The 21,050-nt window shown below is 35.0% G+C and overlaps 1 protein-coding gene across 2 annotated transcripts; it reads left to right on the top strand.

The window, feature by feature from the left end:
* Positions 1–2,189: 2,189 nt before the first annotated feature.
* LOC141696666 (uncharacterized) lies at positions 2,190–20,378 on the top strand. 2 transcript variants are annotated; one of them, XM_074500782.1, is made up of 9 exons: positions 2,190–2,581; positions 3,331–3,452; positions 3,828–4,059; positions 5,073–5,195; positions 5,276–5,467; positions 5,607–5,740; positions 5,818–5,944; positions 19,924–20,052; positions 20,143–20,378. In XM_074500782.1, exons 1-9 carry the CDS (start codon positions 2,216–2,218, stop codon positions 20,305–20,307), a joined length of 1,590 nt encoding a protein of 529 aa, XP_074356883.1. In that variant the 5' UTR covers positions 2,190–2,215; the 3' UTR covers positions 20,308–20,378. The 2 variants fall into 2 exon arrangements, with proteins under 2 accessions (XP_074356883.1, XP_074356880.1); XM_074500779.1 differs by having other exon boundaries at positions 5,574–5,740.
* The last annotated feature ends 672 nt before the right edge of the window (positions 20,379–21,050 follow it).

Here is a 21,050-nt window from a genome sequence, read left to right as displayed (position 1 = left end):
ACCTGGATGATGATAATGAGCAAAAGAAAAATGAGCACAAATATTTTTGGCTCAAATCAAAGTCAGTCAAGCAAAGGTAGGAGCAGTCATAAGAATGCTAATTCTAGCAAGGATAGTTAAAAGAAGGGTAAGGATGAAGGTAAGAAGAGGAAGGGTGGAGAAGAGGGAAAAGACACTAAGAAAACACCTCTAACCCAAATATCCAAAAAATTTCCAATCTAAATCCAAACACCTAGTCAAACACAAACTCATAATATCCAAACCTCAAAGCCTAAGTATCTATACAAAGTAACAACCAACTATCTACTCAAAATTCTTATCAAAGCAAACCAAACCTCCTTAAAGTAACTCTTCAAACCTTCTTCATTCAAATCTTCAACTAAAACTCATTTCAAGTCTATAGAAAGAAGAAATAAACAAATTAAAGTTGAAGATGGTGCACTTTGGAACTGTTTTAATCAGAGTGATTTTCTACCCATCTCAGAAAACATAACAGATGATGACTAACACAAATAACTAGCTGAAAAAATAGTCAAAGTCTATGTTGAATCTCTGGGACAAGTGGGAATTTACTTTAAGGATAACACCAAAACTTGCTAAACAAAGAAGTTACTGAGAAATACTTCACTTTAGAGCTTTAGAGGGTGATCGGTTTGATGAATTTCAAGGATGCTTTTACAATATAGGGTACAATGATTTTTTTAATAATCACCTTTTCCTGATCTGAATATGCTAACGGAAACCTTTATCTGATAAATTTATACATTTAAATTTCCATTGTTATGGCGTCATGTTATGATTATGATTACTTTGGTTATTCACATGACATTGTGCTATGATTATATTACATCATGAGTAAAATATCTGCAATATCACATCTTTTATCAAAGTACATTAAACATATTAATATGAGATGCTTGATGTATGAATACGAGGAGATATGTCTTTTGATCCCGTAAAGTATGTGGTATGCTCTGAATGACTTAATGAGGGGGAAATAAAATTGTTAATAAAATATTGAGCTTAATGTATCAAGTTGGTCATTGAACTAAAAACAATATCAATATAATCACTACAATCAGTAATAGGTACATTTCGCTAATTGTTCTCGGTATTTAACAGAATTAATCGGTCTCTCAATTCATCACTTTGAAAGCCATACTCATGACTGCTAAAATTTCTGAACTTCTCTTCGGTTAAATGCTCCTTAAATTTTAACACATTACTCCCTCTGTTTCATTTTAATAGTCGCTTGACTTTTCTGCACTCATTTCTAGGTGCTTTAACCGCATAGTTAAAATAATAATTTTTAAAATTTTCTTTTCCTGAATAAGAATATATAACTTAAACTTTTATTTACAAAAAGAAAATTTTAAAAATAATAATTTTAACTATATAGTCAATGTATCTTGAAATGTGTGCATAAAAGTCAAGAAACAAATAAAATGAAACAGAGGGAGTATCATTTTTCATAGGGCTGCACATAATTCCGGTCTGGACCTGTAACCCGGACCGGACCGGGTCTACCGATCCAAGACCTAGACCGGACCGGATATACACGGTCCGGTCCCCGGTCCTTATAATTGAAAAAATCCGGTCTTCGGCCCGGTCCGGTCCAAGACCTGAAAAAATCCGGTCCAGACCTGAATGGACCTGAATTCATATATATAATTGTTTTACCTTTAGTTTATGTCTTGTAAGAACATATATAAATATTAAATATTCACCCATATCATATTTTATTGATCCAAGCTAATAGATAATAAATTCATATAATAGAATAGATCGATACTACACTTTAAATTACTAAATTTTGTACTTCATGTAATAAAATATTGATATTCATACTCTTAAGATTTTATATTTACTTTTAAAATAATAAAATATGTACTTACTTTTAAATTTTTATTGACGTACCAAGTAACAAAATTTTTAATGTATATAAATTTGGAAAAAAAATTTAAAAAAATTATTTGAATAAATTTTTTATATAAATATTAATTGAACCGGTCCAAACGGTCCGGTCTCAGTCCAATCCGGGTTTTTCCGGTCCGGTCTCAAGACCGGATAGAGCCGGTCCGGTCCTTAATTCTGAAAAAATCCGGTCTTCGGTCCGATCCGGAGTAAACTTTAAAAGGGTAATATTGGAATTTTACAGCCGAGCTGCCAGCCATTTAAGAAACCCCCGTCCCCAAAATTCTGGACTAAAACTAAAATGGAATTATCATCTGAAGAAAATAAAGAGCCGATGAACATCGAAAAAGCCGAAGAAAAACTAGAGGCGATGATGATCAATGAAAAACAAGAGATGGTTGTGTTGCGGTCTGTTATTGATAATCAGAAATACAAGGTTCGAGCGGATGTGGCTTCACAGATTCCCTTAATTAGGTCACGTCTTAAGAAATTGAAACACAAGAACAAAAAGAGACCAGTGTTTGATGTTTCGGATGGTGTTACTAAAGAGAGTTTGGAACTCGTTTTCAGATATTTGTGTGATCTTCTTTTTCCATCCGTTGAAAAATTTGATTTCGAAGCCGAGTTTCTACAGCTTCAACCCTTCTCTATTTTGAATCTTATTCAGGTTCCTTATTCAGGTTCCTTATTCATATTATTATGGATTCACACATTTGGTGGCATTAGGCTTCACCTGTCTATTCCCCGTTCCAATTTATCTGTATTGTTTGAAAAATGACAAAAATACCTCTTTTTTTAGAATTTGTGACAAAAATACATTTTTTTAAAATTTTGGCCAAAAATACCCGTCTAATACGCATTTTTCAGTTGGGTATTACTAATACGCATTTTAAAAATGGGTAATTCGTATTAAAAAAAGTTGAAAAAAAATAAAAAAAATAAGATACGCATTCACAAAATGCGTATCACCCATTTGATTCTGGTGATACGCATTTGTGACATGCGTATCACATGTTCTTTTTTTTTTTATATGTAATACCCATTTTTCAGATGCGTAATAGATTACCCATTTATAATAAATGCGTATTAGAAGGGTATTTTTGGCCATAAACTCCAAAAAGTGGTATTCTTGTTACAACTTCTAAAAAAAAAGTATTTTTGGCCATCCCAATTTATCTGTCTTGTTGTCAAACCGTAAATAAAAATTTGTTTTTTCATTATTATAAAAAACTAAAAAATATGTATTAAAGTAGATTAAACATGCTTTTTAATGATATAATTTTTATAAATATTTTTGATAATATACTATGTGAATTTTTTGGTCAAAATTCAGTCAATTTAACAAATAAGACAAATAAATTGGGACGGAGGGAGTATTTATATTCCCATGATTTTATAACTTTTAATCTTTCCCAGGCAGCATACACCCTTAGGCTCAAGAATCTCACGGATCTGACCTGTAAAAGATTAGCGGACAAGGCAATGGCTGACAAGTGCACTATTGAGAATTACAGAAAACGAAAAATATACAAGTGCTGGTGATTAATTTATCATAGTATAAAACATGTATTATGTTTTATAATTCCCCGAATTTGGGTTTTCATATACAAGTGCTGGTGATTAATTTATCATAGTATAGATGTAACCCAGAATTGTGAAGTAGTTTGGTAATATAACAAAATAATGCATACTTATCTCAAATCTAGTGTTCTTGGTCAAAGAAGCAATCAAGTTTACTAATATTATGCGTTTACTTATATTTTCCTCTTTTTTTCTCACAAACTTAATCAATATTATGTTAACATTAAATAATTGGCAGAATACTGAACAAAAAGCGTTGGCTTGTTAGTTTAGTCTATAAAATGTTTATTGATAGACAATTCATGTACTTCACATTTCTTTTTGTATTTTAGGACTTCTGATATGTCGCCCAGTGGCCCACAACATTCTGACAAAGATTGCAACACTAATATGTCACCCAGTGGCTCACATTATAGTGGCAAAGGTTGCATCCGTGATGAAAAGGCGATTTCAAGATATCGCAAAGCCGATTATTTTATAAATGAATCGTATTTTCTGGATGTGCTTCTTTCTCCTATGGTTACCTCTGAGATGTTTCACATTGGCCATTGGATCGCGAGATTGGTTAGCATATCTATGTCCATGGGCACAATTTTACTGTTTTATATTTGTCATGTGTTTGTTTTGGTATTTGTTGGTTTAAGCACATGTTAAACATGCTGGATAAGCTAGAAAATTGAGAAAACTAGGAATATTATTATTATTATCACATGACCTCGGTTTATACAAAGCTTGTGAACTAAACTAGAGAGAAATTCCGAAGCTATCTTAGAATATATTGAAAATGACTAAAAAACTAGTTCCTATAAACCGGGGCTGTTATTTGACTTGATTTGAATATCAAATCACTTGTAACATTAATTTATTTGACCACTTCAACTCTTGAAAAATAGCTCGGATTTAATTTTGAACTTCATTTAATGAAGTTAAAGTTTATAATACGAATTTTATATGACCAAAATTGTAGTATTTCTCTTTTGAATGTTTGCTTGTTTAATATGTTTTACCTCTTGATTCTTATCAATAGATTTTGCTAAATGGCTACAACTCGAGTTAGATACTTGTAGTGTATTGATTGTTTCCTCTCTCGAGGGAAATTTTTCTTTCAAATTTGTTACGATGTTTTGTTTTTTGAATCGAGAATTTGTTGTGTCATAGGCTATCTTAATGTTTTGCATCTTTTCTTACTATGAAATCCAGAAGTCTACTTTTAGGAAACATTATGATGAGGTCCAGAAGTTTGCAGAGTTGGAGCAGAGTGTGTCTGTTAATTCTATGTCGCTGACATTCGCAATTCTTCGATTAGAAGAGATTGTTGTGGGAGTTATAAGATTTTTAACACTTATGTTCTTTTTAGTTACTAATTCTTACAATTCTAAATTTGTACCTGACAAAATTTTGACCAACAGACCCAAGATTTTCTTTTTGTTTGAGAGAGCATGTTGTTTCGTACCTTGTTAAGCTTGTCGAATCAGATGCATACAGTTTAGATATTCAGGTTTGCTCTTGATGTATTGTGTACTTTCTTTTATATATCAAGGACATGTTTACAGAATCATTGTGCACTTTTATTGCAGTGTGCTGTTGTTCTTATTCTGTCGCGTGCACATTTCGACATTTGTGCTGAAGTAATGAAAGAAAAGGTTTTTCCACTCCTTGGGAAGCTTGTGTCAGTGCACACTGGAAGATTATTTTATGCGGTAACCTTTAGTCAGTTAATCAGTCACTTAAAATGTACTGGTAATGCATGTGTAACTAAAGTTTCTATCTTATTGTGCAGGCTGTGAGTGCGTTGACACGTTTAGTTTATATGTATCCTGGTCTTGTAAAGTTTATTGTTGATGATAATGCTTTCCAAGCTGTATGCAAAGCCTTTGGCAACCCGTTGCCGGATAAATATTGCCTATCCAAGTTTTTGACGGCAGTTTGTCGCGGATATCGTGTTTCTTCTGATGATTTGCCTTCTAATAAGGTGCTTTATATATAGATATGTGTGTGTGTGTTCATATGTTTTTCCAAAGGAGCTAGCTAGTTTTTACAAAACCGTTCATTTCAAATCAACTTTAAATTATTGGCAGTTAGAGACAGTCCTTACTATTTTGGAATACCAGTTTATTGTTACCGAAGATGAGGATATCTATGTATTTGCGTGCTACACACTCTTACATCTTTCTTATGGATGGAGCGTGACACCTGTAACAGAGACTTGGAACAAGATAATTAAAAGGCTTATTGACCTCATCCGGTAAGTGTAATGGTCTGTTAAAATGTTTACTAGCTGACTTAACATTTTGTTAGAGCATTTATGTTTGTTGGTTTCAGTAATGAGTGTCTTCGGGGTCTGCATTCCACATCTCTTGAATATGGAAGCAAGAAAGTGATGATTATTAGTTCTGCTCTTGGAGTAATTGGAAATTTTATAAAATGGGGAAGTTTGCAAGAGATTGAGGTATGTTTGGGCAATGAACATTTTATGCAAAATATTTATATTAAAGCACGCACTATTTATATTAAAGCACGCACGACCACTACCTTTTAAATATAAACATACTTATTGCACTATTCTTATGTTTGTGCAAAACTTGTTCTAGTGTTTAGATTAGATTAAGCTTTTTTTGTGAAAGCTTATGTTGGGAAACTATGTTACTGGACTTAGGGTATGGGCGTCAGACACGGGTACAGATTCAAGGGCCAGATTTTTGGTTTTGAAAATTTTAGATTAGCGGGTATGGATCCAAAATTGAACACAAGTGTGGGGATTTGGCATATAATCTTAAAATATTGGAAGTATCCGTATTTTTTTATTCATGTTACCATTTTTTAAGTTAGCGTCTTCTATCAATATAACACATTAAAGTAATTTTTATGTCAAATTTATAGCATAGATTAAAAGGATGGCATATATAGTCATCTATCAACATAACATGAATCATTTTAAAAAGTGTCCAGTTTTTTACATGAGAACCCGACTTGGATCCCATACACACACGCAAGCCATGTCGGCCGACACGGTATCGGGGAAAAATTGAAGAGTCCGTGTTAGATATATTTGATAATGTCATGGCTAATATGTTTTATGTTTAGATTTCAGATCTTATTTGAACATAACAAATCAGTACTTAACTGATCAGTACTTATACTGGAAGTCAGAACTTAAGGTACTGGAAGTCAGAACTTAAGGGATATCAGTACTTATGTTATCAGGAGATAGATATCAGAACTTAAGTGCTGAAGGACGATCAGATAAGGACAGTAGCTGATTAAAGTTAAGAAGATCAAGATAAACATAAGAAGAGATATGCATGAAGAAGGAATTCCGTGAAGAATGGAATACTTGGAATAGAAGATATCTGATTGATATATTTTAGGAAGCAGAATTATATTCCATATCAATTAGCGAATATCTTGTAACTGTGTAGTATATAAACACAGAAATAGAGTTTACACTAGAGGTGTTATCATTATCGAGAATATTATTTATTATAACTCTAAAAGCTCTCGTGATATTTTGTTCATCACTGAGAGATAACAGTTCCAGATTGTAACAGAGTTTATTGTTTAAATAAAGTTTGTTTTCTGTTACATAAGTTCTTGAAGTTTGATTTGATTGTAATAAACACTGTATTCACCCCCTCTACAGTGAAAGTGTGACCTAACAAGTGGTATCAGAGCTATCTGTTAACACACATACAGTTAAAGATCCAAACACAATCATGTCTGACACAGAAACTCCAACTAAGCCTACCAAAACTGAGGAATCATCAAAGATATCAACTCAGAGTCGATATGAGACTATCAGAGTTCCCATATTGAGACCATCTGAATATCCCATATGGAAGGTAAGGATGACCATGTTTCTGGAAGCAACAGATCCAGAATACCTTGATAGAATCAGGGAAGGGCCTCACAAACCTACCAAGCTCGCTGTTGTAGTTGCAGGTGAAGCAGCAATGACCGTACCAAAGGAAAAGACTGATTACACTGCTGAAGATATAGCATCTATTGCTAAGGATGCCAAGGTACGTCACTTATTGCATAGTGCCATTGATAATGTAATGTCAAACAGGGTAATCAACTGCAAGACTGCTAAGGAGATATGGGATGCACTGGAGACAAGGTGTCAAGGAACTGAAACAGTTAAGAAGAACAGGAAGACAATACTCACTCAAGAGTATGAACACTTTGACTCTAGGACTAATGAGTCATTGACTGATGTATATGATAGATTTGTCAAACTCCTGAATGACTTGTCATTAGTAAATAAGGAGTATGATTTTGAAGATAAAAACCTCAAATTCCTGTTAGCTCTTCCTGAATGTTGGGATTTGAAGGCAACAACAATAAGAGACAACTACAATCTTGATGAAACAACTCTTGATGAAATCTATGGAATGCTCAAGACCCATGAACTTGAGATGGAACAAAGAAGCAAGAGAAAAGGAGGAAAGTCAAGGACAGTTGCTCTCAAGGTTGAAGAGGAATCCCCCAAACCACCTTCCTCAAAGAAAGATATGGGTAAAGCTCTTATCATAAAATCTGATACTGAGTCATCAAGTTCTGAGAGTGATGATGACTCAGATTCTGAAAGCTTGCCTGAAACTGATGCTGATGAGGAGATGATGAAGCTGTGTGCTCTTATGGTGAAAGGAATCACAAAGATTGCATACAGGAAGTTCAGGAAGGGAAAGATGTTTTCCAGGAAAGGCATAAGTTCTGATAAGAAGAATTTCAGAAGATCTGAAGGAAAAGGAGGAAAGTCTGACAGAGGAGATTACGCTAATGTTAAATGTTATAATTGTGGTGAGAAAGGCCACATATCTCCTGATTGCAAGAAGACCAAGAATGACAAAGGCAAAGCTCTTGTCACAAAGCAGAAAAGCTGGACAGACACCTCAGACTCTGAAAGTGAGGAGAACTATGCATTGATGGCAAATGCTGATAAATCAAGTTCTGAGAGCAGTTCTGAAGCTGCTGAAACAAAGGTACCTCAGACTACTTATGCTTTTCATACTGATGATATTGATGAGTTGAGAAGATATCTTAAAACCATGTTTGTTAGTTATAGAGATCAAACTTTAACATGTGAAAGATTAACTTCTGAAAATCTTGCTTTTAAGAAAAGAAATGATTTCTTAGAAAAAGAGTTAGTCATGTTTCATCAAACTCAGCAGGATAGAGATAATGCTTTTTATATTAGGGATGAAGTGCTAAAAATGAATGAATCTCTAAAAACTGAGTTAGAAAAGGAGAGAGAGATTATCAGAACTTGGACTAACTCTGGCAAAACAACTCAAAATTTGCTAAGCAGTGGAAACTGGAAAGAGGGTTTAGGCTATGGAGTAAATGAAAAAGGAACTGTAGAAATTAAGCCTGTTGATAAGCAAAAGCCGAAGTTAAAACCTGTTAAGTTTGTAACTGAAAAATCCGAAAATGAGAAATCAGAAGTTAAAAAGGAATTAGCTTCTGACAAACTAAAACAGGAAAAGACAGCTGAAGTTAACATAGGCTTAATGACGAAGAAGCAGCTTAAGCATAAGCTGAAAGATGTTAAGGATGCAAACAAGGTAAAATCACCTAGGAAAAACAGGAATGGAAAGGAAGGTGTGAATAAAAGCAATAACTATAAATCTGTTCCTGATGCTCCTAGGAAAGCATGTCATAACTGTGGAAGTTCTAACCATCTGGCTTCTTTTTGCAGGAAGAATAAGAATATTAACTCCTTATCTACAAAGTCAGGAGTTAAGAGTCAGTCTGTTAGATACAAACCACAAAATCCTTGTTTTCATTGTGGTAGTTTATGGCATTCCATTTATACTTGTAAGGAATATCATAGTTTGTACTATGATTATTATCAAATAAAACCTTCTTTAAAGAAAGTTTCTGTTGTTCCTTCTAGTATAAGGTCTGATAAGAAAACTGTTAACATAAAATCTGATGTTAAATCCGCTGCAAATGTTAACAAACCTAAAAGGGCCAAAGGATCCAAGCAAGTCTGGGTCCTTAAAACTAATTAGTGGTCTTTTTGATTGCAGGGCAACAGGAAAAATATTCTAGTTCTGGACAGTGGATGTTCAGGACATATGACTGGAAATAAGGCCCTGCTATCAGACTTTGTGGAGAAAGCTGGCCCAAGTGTTTCTTATGGAGATGGCAACATTGGAAAAACTTTGGGATATGGCAATATCAATCTTGGGAATGTCATTATTAAAGATGTAGCTCTGGTCTCAGGACTTAAACACAACTTACTGAGTATAAGTCAAATCTGTGACAGAGGTTATCATGTTGATTTCTTTGCAGAACATTGTGAAATAGTTAGTAAATCTAAAGGAAAAATTGTTCTGAAGGGATTCAGGCGTGGTAACATTTATGAAGCTAAGCTTTCAACAAGTTCTGATGGTTCTGCAATCTGTTTAGTGAGTAGAGCCTCAACTGAAGAAAGCTGGAATTGGCACAAGAAACTCTCTCATTTAAACTTCAACAAGATAAATGAACTGATCAAGAAAGATCTTGTGAGAGGACTGCCAAAATCAGTGTTTGTTCCTGATGGTCTTTGTGACTCATGTCAGAAGGCTAAACAAAGAAAATCTTCGTTCAAGAGCAAGACTGAATCATCAATTCTTGAGCCTTACTATCTACTTCATGTTGATCTATTTGGTCCAGTGAATGTCATGTCTATTGCAAAGAAGAAATATGCGTTGGTCATAGTAGATGAGTTCACCAGATACACATGGGTGTATTTCTTGCACACAAAAAGTGAAACTGCATCTATCCTGATTGATCATGTCAAACATCTGGATAAATTGATCAAAGATTCTGTGAAAATTTTGAGGAGTGATAATGGCACTGAATTCAAGAATCTGATAATGGAAGAGTTCTGCAAAAATCATGGAATAAAGCAGGAATTTTCTGCTCCTGGAACTCCACAGCAAAATGGAGTTGTTGAAAGGAAGAATAGAACTCTAATTGAAGCTGCACGAACAATGCTTGAAGAAGCAAAGCTTCCAACCTATTTCTGGGCTGAAGCTGTGCAGACTGCTTGTTTTACTCAAAATGCAACACTCATTAACAAGCATGGAAAAACACCATATGAGATGGTGAAGAACAAGAAGCCAAATCTCAAATACTTTCATGTATTTGGATGTAAGTGTTTTGTTCTCAAGACTCATCCTGAACAGCTATCCAAGTTTGATCTAAAAGCTGATGAGGGAATCTTTGTAGGATATCCACTTTCTACAAAAGCCTTCAGAGTCTATAATTTGAGAACAAAAGTGGTCATGGAATCTATCAATGTCTCTTTTGATGACAAGAAGATCACTGGACTTGAAGATTGCATTGATCATGATAAGCTGAGATTTGAAAATGAAGATTCATATTCTGATACCTCAAGTCCTGACAGTCTAAGTCCTGATACTGTAAATTCTGATGGATTAAACTCTGATGTTATTGAAACTGTGGTGACTACGTCAAAGGAAGATGCACCATTGCAGGGGGAGCATACTCAAGATTTTATCACATCTCAAGAAGCATCAGAACATACATCTGGCTCGTCAAATTCTGATTCGTCAAGTTCTGATAAGCCAAGTACTGACAGTGCTGAAAATCTAAATACTGAAGGATCCAACTCAGAGAGCATAGTTTCAGGGGGAGCATCAGAAAATGAAATCGAAGACAGCATGAATTATGGGGGAGCATCCAGTTCTAGAGAAAATCTTCCATCTGCAAGGAAGTGGACAAAATCACATACACCTGATTTAATAATTGGAAATCCTGAGGCAGGTGTCAGAACTAGAACAGGTACTTCGAATGAATGTCTTTACAATTCTTTTCTCTCTCAGTCTGAGCCAAAGAAAGTGGAAGAAGCTCTTCAAGATGCTGATTGGGTGCAAGCAATGCAGGAAGAGTTGAATGAATTTGAAAGAAACAAAGTCTGGACCTTAGTGCCAAGACCCAAGAATAGATCGGTTGTTGGTACAAAGTGGGTATTCAGAAACAAAACTGACAGTGATGGCATAATTGTAAGGAACAAGGCAAGGCTGGTTGCAAAAGGATATTCTCAACAGGAGGGAATTGACTATGATGAAACATTTGCTCCAGTTGCTAGGTTAGAAGCCATAAGGATATTCATGGCTTATGCTGCTCACAAAAAGTTTACTGTCTTTCAAATGGATGTGAAAAGTGCTTTTCTCAATGGAGAATTGGAAGAGGAAGTATATGTTGAACAACCTCCAGGCTTTGTAGATTCCAAACATCCAGATTATGTCTACAGGCTTGATAAAGCACTTTATGGACTTAAGCAAGCTCCTAGAGCATGGTATGAGACTTTAGCTCAGTTTCTTCTGGAAAGTGGATTCAACAGAGGAACTATTGACAAAACATTGTTCTATCTCAACCATGGCAAGGACTTACTTTTGATCCAGATTTATGTTGATGATATCATTTTTGGGTCTCCAAATGACAAACTTTGCAAAAAGTTTGCCAATCTAATGCAGTCAAGATATCAGATGAGTATGATGGGAGAACTTAGTTATTTTCTGGGCCTTCAAGTCAAGCAGAGTGAAGAAGGAACTTTTATTTGTCAATCTAAGTACACCAGAAACTTGCTGAAAAAATTTGGAATGCAAGACTGTTCAAGTGCATCCACTCCCATGGCCACTGCAACAAAACTGGATAAGGATACTGGTAATTCAGTAGATATTACTGATTACAGAGGTATGATTGGCTCACTTCTCTATCTAACTGCTAGTAGACCAGATATCATGTTTGCTACCTGTCTTTGTGCAAGATTTCAAGCAGATCCAAGAGAACCTCACTTAACAGCTGTAAAAAGAATCTTTAAGTATCTTAAAGGAACAGCTGATCTAGGATTATGGTATCCTAGAGAATCAGATTTTAAATTAATAGGTTACTCAGATGCAGATTTTGCAGGTTGCAAAATTGACAGGAAAAGCACAAGTGGAACTGCCAATTTCTTGGAGGCAGATTGGTTTCTTGGTATAGCAAGAAACAAAAGTCAATTTCCACATCAACTGCAGAAGCAGAGTATATTGCTGCAGGAAGCTGCTGTGCACAGATTCTCTGGATGAAGAATCAGTTACTGGATTATGGGTTAACATATTTCAAAATCCCTATTTACTGTGATAATCAAAGTGCTATTGCTATGACAGGTAATCCAGTTCAACACTCTATGACAAAGCACATCAGCATCAGGTACCATTTCATCAGGGAACATGTGGATGAAGGTACAGTGGAATTGCATTTTGTTCCCACAGATCAACAAGTAGCAGATATCTTCACAAAACCACTGTGTGAAGCTACCTTTTCAAAATTGGTAAATGAACTTGGAATGATTTCAGGTTCTTTCTCTAAATCTGCTTAAACTTGTTCTATGTTATCAGACTTTATGATCAGTATTTACAGAATTAATCTCTTTGTATATTCTGTGCATTAATTGATAAATGTCTTCAAGTACTGACTGTTGTCTGATATATGTGTCTAAACTCTGATAAGTGATATGTCTGTTTCAGTAACTCTTCTATCCTATGAGGATAACTGTGCTAGATACTGACCTACTAGTCTTCAATAAACAAATGATCCCATGAAAGAAGTAGTATTTCTGTGGAAATCTTATGACACAAGCAAATTCTGATAACTGAGCTTAGTTAAGTTTACTTTGTATATCTTATTACTAAGTCACAAATTAGAATAATGCTACTCATCTGTTTAAGTTCTGATTCTAGTAAAACTGCTGAATGTACTAAGTGCTGATAAACCTCACTTATCAAAAGAAAAAGAACAATAATCAAAGAATAATATCAGGTACTCCTTTGAGATCTAGAGTAAAAATGTGAAAGGGACGACCCAAGTGCATTGCTGGTATTAAGTAAATATGCATTAGAAAAACAAAATATTTTCTTGGTGACTTTTCACACTCTATGATTACTGGAGAAATACTCTGATAATAGCATAAATTCTAATAAACAGTCGTGACTCACTTACACTGAGAAGCCTCTGTAAAATAGAATTTCAAAAGATGCATAAAATCAGCACAAAAACAGTAGAGGTGAACTCATGCATGAACTCATTTATCAGTAGGTTTCAGGATAATGACAGATCTTTAGCAAAATTTTAATTATGACTTATTTCTAAGATGTACTGAAGTAGATCAGACTTTACTCTTTGTCTGTTATTTAGCTTAATGCACACACACATCACTCCATATGAATGATGAAATTTCTGTGGTGGTCTATGTTATTTTAGATAAACAGTCATTGTGTCACTTCTGCACAAATTCTGAGGACAAGTTCTAGTTACACGTTCTGATGATTAATTTCTGACGTTAATAACTAAGAACTTGTATGAGTATTTACTAAGATAGATATTCCTTGTTCGAGTTAAGACATTATGTTCTGATGACTGTTAAGTTCTGGTATAGGTCTAAGTTCTGATTTTTCAGTCTAACCCTTTACTTAACTTATCTGTGAGTAAAATTTGGTAACAGTCTCAGATTAATTTCGAAATGTTGAAGTGGAAGATTAATAGTCTATGGTTAAAACATAATGGCACTCGTCCTTGAACAGTTCACTCTTGTTCCATGTGCACATTCCTTTTCCAATGACTGTTATTCTTTTTCAAAGTCTAGGGAGACGAGGTAGATTTAATTCTACCTGTCTGCATTCAATATCTTCGCGTCTCCTTGCATTCTCTTGCCTATATACACAGCCACTTCACATTAGTCTTTTCATCACACTTGTATCACAAATTCAGTCTTGTTTTTCATTTACTATCACAAATGGCTGAATTTGGCTGGTTCTACAATTACGGTGATGAGACTGTGCATGTCTTTTTGAATGGAATTCCAACTCCCTACCCTATCACCAACATCCCTCACAATCTCTGGATTCAATTTCCAGAGGTTATCAAACGTGATCTGGTGGCCGTTCGAAGAGACCTTCACCTTCGTCGTATCCGTCAGCAAGAGCGAATCATACGACTCGCCATCTTGTTTGTCGAAGATAGGAAGAGGAAGATGACTTAATCTCGTCTTCTTCCTGTTCTTCTTCATCCTCAGCTTTGTCAGGCTTCTTAGCTAGGACTAAAGCTGTTGACGTTAGGATTAGAAGCTTAGGGAAAATCTTGTATTGATGTAATTTCTATTTCATTTATGTATTGACTTGATATATTAATGAAAACTGTTTTTACTTCAAGATTTTGTCTCTGAGTTATTTTATCTTGTGTTGATAAATCCTGCTTGATATTCTGATGACCATTTAAATTTTGTCTTAAGTTCTGATTTAAGTTCTGATTCTTTGTCAGCACTTATTCATCGAAATTATCTCGGTCATTTTTAACATGATTCATTTTCAGAATATTAATGTTGCAGTGCAAAATAACCAATCAGTGATAACGGGTTAAAATTTGAATTGTTTCCATTGATAAATGGAACAGTTTTTCCTTGAAACTCGGCAAATGGGTAAGTATTGATTACTGTTTTCTCGAGCCCAGTAACTATCCGTTATTACTGCATGTCTGACAGGTGTCCAACGGTAATATTTCTTTTGTATAAGTACAGCAGAGAGAAGATTTCTTTAATCTTTTTAATTTCTTCATCTTCTATCTCTCTTCTTACTTTTACTCTCCTTCACTTTACTATTTCCGTTGTTTTCATACAGATATTATCTCAAACACCTAACAGGCATACTTGAATTTCAATATTTTTCACATGGCACCAAAGGATTTAATCATTGATGGAGCAAAGTTTGTTCCAAACAACTATGCTGCAATTCTTGATCATGCTGACGCTCCATCTGAATTGCATTTTGTGCAAGATCTTCTTGCACATAGTGAGGTTGGGTACGCCTTAACTCAGCCTGAATTATTTTCAAGTCAACAAGTTCTGCGGTTCTGGAGGACTGGAATTTTTGATGATGGTGGTAAACGAGGAACTCCCAGTATTATCTTCCAAGTGGGTGATTCTTCCTATGTAGTCACTCCTGGTACAGTACGAAGAGCATTACATCTTCCAGAAGATTGTACCTTCTCTATACCAGAGGAATCAGAACTTCGGGGGTTAATGACTGATTTGGGATATGAACAGAGTCTGACGAAACTTGGACAGTTGAAACGGGCTCATATCAGAAGAGAATGGAGTTTCTTCTTCGATTGCATCACCAAGGCTTTTGGGAACAAATGTTCTAATTATGATGCTATCCCAATTCTGAGTCAGCACATCGGGTATGCTATTATCCATCAAACTCATTTTGATTTTGCAACTGGAATAATTGGTTTTATTGGGGATAGGATGACAGAAGATCGAGATGTTGTTTATTTTGCTAGATTCTGTCAACTTATTTATACGTATTGTACTGCTGAACCCCAGTTAGTCAGCACTCAAACCCCACCTTTTAAGGTTGCAAAAAGGTACTTTAACGACCTGATAAATGCTGACACAAAGAAATCAATGGTGAGACAATTACAGATTCCTCAGTCTGTGAAACAGATTCTGGTAAATGCTGATCCAGCTACTTACAAATCTGTTTACTCAAATGTTCAACCAACTCACCATAACCAAAATCCATCAACCTCAGTCCCTACCTCTCATTCTACTCAACCTACCCTCAGAACTTATCTCAAATCATATCTCTCCACTTCACAGACTGCTCAACCTTCTTCTTCAGCACCTACTGTGAAGCCTACATCCTCTAAGCCAAAGAGAACAAAGACTGTTCCTCAAACATCTCAGAAGAAGAGGAGGATTACTTTGAGAGATGAAACAGATTCTGAAGATCAGGTTCCTTCTTCAGAACCTATGATTTATGAAGCTGAGAAGGCAACTTCTCAGAAGGATTCTGCAATTGGGGGTTCTAGGCTTCTCAAGAGGCTTAGACGTATGACTGTTCCTGCAACTCCCAAGGAATCCAAATCAACAAGGAAGTACAAGAAACAGAGGGCACAGAGGCCAGTTTCAGATGATGAGGAGGAAGCAGCTAAGGAAGGGGATCAGGAATCTCTGATCTCACAAGACAAGGAATTTGCTCCAGTCACTTCTTCTCCATCAACTCCATTTCAGGAACCTGTATCTGACAAGGCTAATTTACCTTCTTTATCTCTTGTTGATCCAGGCACAAGTGCTGAAATTGATATTCAGAACTTGGTTGTGCCTGAAATACTTTTCTTAGAAGCTCCAACAGCAAATAATCCTTCCACAACACCTGTTACTGATGCTGTTCAAACTCCTGAGTTATCACTAACACCTTCTCTGCATCAAGATGATGATCAGATTTTAGGTGAGCATCAGGATATGGCTGTTGATCAGAACTTAGTATCAGATCAGCAATTAGAGGATGTTGAAGCCTCCATTGCTACTCATACAGTTGTCTTATCAGAAGATACTGATTCTTTAAGTTCTGATGCTGCAAATGTTGGAGATACTGGTGAAGCTGCTACAACTGTAGATGCTGATGCAGCAGGTCCTTCAGGACATACTCCTCCACTGACTCTTCCTAAGTCTGAACTGCTAAAGGAGTTTGTTATCAGGGATGCACCAGTACCTTGGAGTGAAACTCCTGCAGGACAGGAGTGGACTAAGGAATGGAACTCAGTTTCATGTGTTCCAAATGCTTTACATCTTGCTGAGCACTTGACTAAAGCTGATGAAATGTTAAATTCTGATGATTTTAAAACCCAGCTTAGAGTCACTGCATTGAGTACTAAACATCTACAAGGTCTTCATTCCAACACTCATGCAGAGCTACACAAGATTCAGGAGAACTTTATTAAACAGGAACAAGTTTGGAAACTTGATAAGAAAAAGTTCTTTCAACCTACCATTGACAGGGTTGCTTATATTGAGAAAACTCAAGAGAAGCAACAAGCTCAGATTGATCAAATTCTGACAAATCAAGCTTCTCAGCAATCGCAACTTACTGAAATCCAGACCTCAGTGGAACTACTTATCTCTCTTTTATTACCTGCTGATGCCAAAAAGGGGGAGAAGGTAATTAAGTCCAAATGCAAAACCAACAAGTCACTGCAAGGACAGGATGATGGAAAAGATGACCAAGGAAACTCTGGAATGGGTAGTGGTCATAGTCAAGGTAGAAGATTTACATCAAGACAAGCTAGTCACAGAACAAGTTCTGATACTGGGAAAAGAATAAGTTCTGCTGCTGGTAAAAGGATAAGTTCTGATGAACTTCTAGATCTTGATGAGGAAATGTCAAGACAGTTATTTCTTCAAGAAAATCCAGGGATGGACTTGGAAAGTTTAAAGGAAGAAGAAGCCAGACTTAAATCAGAGAAAGTCACATCTAAATCTGAAGCTTCTGGTAAAAAGTTACTTCCAAAACCTAAAGGCATTGTGATCAAAGAGAGGATACATACTGAAGAAACTTTGGCTAGATCACAACCACAGATAGATCCAAGATCCAAGGGTAAAGAAAAGGTTGGTGAACCTATCAAGCCTTATGTACCTCCTGAGGAAGAAGAAATTACTGATGGAAAACATAATCTTGCTCTGACTTCAAGAAAAATTCTTAAAACAACCTCTGACATGGCTCAAGTTGTTCAGAGTCAAGAAATTGTAAGTTCTGATATTCAGAAGAAGCAAGTAACCTCTGACAGTGCTCAAGTTAACTTGATATCAGAAGATAAATCTAAAACACTCCTACCAGGATTCACTAAAGCAAAACAGACTCAATCTTTGAAGACTACTTTAAGTGGTTTTGAAGCAAGAGTAGTTACTGGAAAGGAAGCTAGAGATAAAACTGGATTGGGAAGTGCTGATGAAAGAAGAGTACACAACACTACTGATGATCCAACTTCCTTGAGTGAACCAGGTATTGGAGCAACTCCTGAGAGATTGAATCAACTAGAATCTGTACAGATGGTTTACCATACCTACTTGAAAGAATACATCATGTTGTATTTCATGACAGATGGTAGGGTTTATCATATAAGACAAAATGCCATTCCATTGAAGTATTTTGAAGAATTGGAGCATGTATTATTCTTACTTCAAGTGGATGACAGAATAACAGAGACTGCTGCAAACTACTTAAAGGAACAGATTCAGAGACAGAAAAGACTTTATTCTGTTAAGTCTGACAGCAGATATGTTCCAAAGTACAGAAATCACAATGGTGATATTGTTGATATGAAGCCTAATACTGCACAGATCAGAACATATCTTGGTATTAAGGGGCTTGAATTCAATCTAGAGTCTAACAAAGCTTATGTCATAAGACTAGATCGGGAGTTGAGAAAAGCAAAGATTAATGATCTCAGAGCTGCAATATTTCAAACTGGTGAAGATACTGCAGAGCTTAAAGATGTCAAACGGAGAATGATTGATGAACTCAGATATGCTGAGAAATGTTTGTTGAAGAATTATCTCAGAACAACTTCTGACATCAGAGAGATCGGAAAATGATGAAGCCAAGTCGAAGATCTACAACTGCTTAAATTCTGATATTTATACAGGTTGAAGTTGTTATCAGAAGTTGAATTGGTAAAAACTTTAAGGACTGTAAGTTGTAGTTATCTTGTCTATTTCTCATGCATTTGTACTTAATGTTTTTGACATCATCAAATATCTGTTAAACTTGTATATTTTGTTAATTTACAAGTTGGGGGAGATTGTTAGATATATTTGATAATGTCATGGCTAATATGTTTTATGTTTAGATTTCAGATCTTATTTGAACAGAACAAATCAGTACTTAACTGATCAGTACTTATACTGGAAGTCAGAACTTAAGGTACTGGAAGTCAGAACTTAAGGGATATCAGTACTTATGTTATCAGGAGATAGATATCAGAACTTAAGTGCTGAAGGACGATCAGATAAGGACAGTAGCTGATTAAAGTTAAGAAGATCAAGATAAACATAAGAAGAGATATGCATGAAGAAGGAATTCCGTGAAGAATGGAATACTTGGAATAGAAGATATCTGATTGATATATTTTAGGAAGCAGAATTATATTCCATATCAATTAGCGAATATCTTGTAACTGTGTAGTATATAAACACAGAAATAGAGTTTACACTAGAGGTGTTATCATTATCGAGAATATTATTTATTATAACTCTAGAAGCTCTCGTGATATTTTGTTCATCACTGAGAGATAACAGTTCCAGATTGTAACAGAGTTTATTGTTTAAATAAAGTTTGTTTTCTGTTACATAAGTTCTTGAAGTTTGATTTGATTGTAATAAACACTGTATTCACCCCCTCTACAGTGAAAGTGTGACCTAACAGTCCGGACTCCGGGTAACACTTAACAGAGTTCTAATATGCTTAATAGTTTAAATCTTCTTATGATCACTATAAAGTTTAGAGTTTGTGAGATTCATTGATATTTTGATCTTTATGATGAAAGCTAGCTTATGGAATGCTCCGAATTATGCCTAATAAACTATTCATGTTTCAGTCTTTAATCACAGAGCCGAAGCTTGACCTGCTGAATTCTCTTCGGAGAGTGTTGTCTTTTGAATCAAAGAAGTTTCAGATGGAAGGTTCTCGGATAATATCAAATTTAGCTGCTCGAAGAACTATATTGGTAGTCTGATGAATACACTGGATTAAGTTACAAGTTCTTATTCATACATATAAGTGGTATTTTGCAGCTATCTAATGACATGGTATACAGGGTGAAATTGTTCTATCTGGAGTTGTTGGCTGTTTGTGCGAACTGCTTGAAAACGAAAGTTCTGAAGTGCAGTGGGAGGCAGCCCAGGCAGTGATTAGTGGAATATATGGTTGTGGCAAACATAGAAATGTAGAGCAATGCCTTGAAATTGAGCAAGCCAGATAGATTGTCGAATATGACTCCTGCATAAGATGTTCATATTGTTAGCTAAAATGAAGAAAGTAAATAATTGGTAACACAGTACAACTTAAATTAAAATGGGTTAAATATCAAAGTGGTCACTCAACTAAAGGTCATATATCAGTTTAATTATCAAACTTATCGGGGTATCGTTTGAATTACTCAAGTCATAATAAATATCGAAAATATAACTCAAAATATGTCTTTGAGAATTAAAAATTATTTTATGGAGTTTTATATATTTTTCTTGAATCCTATTACAACCAAATGAAAATGTATGAATTCTAGTATTTTATATAATATAGTAAGATTTTTAAAAATTTATCTACTATTTATTTTTAATTTTGTAGTCAATTTCTTTATTTAAATAAAAATAATTAGTAGATAAAATTTTAAAAATCTCACAAAATCATCTAAAATACTATGAATTTATAAATTTTCATTCCGTTGTAATAAGATTAAAGAAAAAGTTTAGAACTCCATAAAATAAATTTTAATTCTCGAGCACATATTTTGAGGTATCTATTTGATATTTATTATGACTTTCGTGATCCAAATGATATCTCGTTAAGTTTAATGATTAAACTGATATATGGCATTCATGGCATTCAGTTGAGTATGAGTGATATTTAACCCAAATTAAAATTGATATATGAAGCACATGGTTGATGTCAGGAATAGGGAATAAGTAGCAGTAGTAGTATATGCAATGTTGGAAAACTAATCAA

Source organism: Apium graveolens, chromosome 11 (assembly GCF_009905375.1).
Source record: "Apium graveolens cultivar Ventura chromosome 11, ASM990537v1, whole genome shotgun sequence".
Lineage (NCBI taxonomy): Eukaryota > Viridiplantae > Streptophyta > Magnoliopsida > Apiales > Apiaceae > Apium > Apium graveolens.
Note: the sequence above shows the minus strand (reverse complement) of the source record. Positions and strands in the feature narration are given on the sequence as shown.

What these genes read in the sequence shown, in the direction of transcription:
- LOC141696666 (XM_074500779.1), top strand. Translation starts at nt 2,216, where the DNA reads ATGGAATTATCATCTGAAGAAAATAAAGAGCCGATGAACATCGAAAAA. An exon ending in CTATTTTGAATCTTATTCAG is followed by an intron (nt 2,582 to 3,330) that starts GTTCCTTATTCA and finishes AATCTTTCCCAG; the next exon opens with GCAGCATACACCCTTAGGCT. An exon ending in CTGGAAGATTATTTTATGCG is followed by an intron (nt 5,196 to 5,275) that starts GTAACCTTTAGT and finishes CTTATTGTGCAG; the next exon opens with GCTGTGAGTGCGTTGACACG.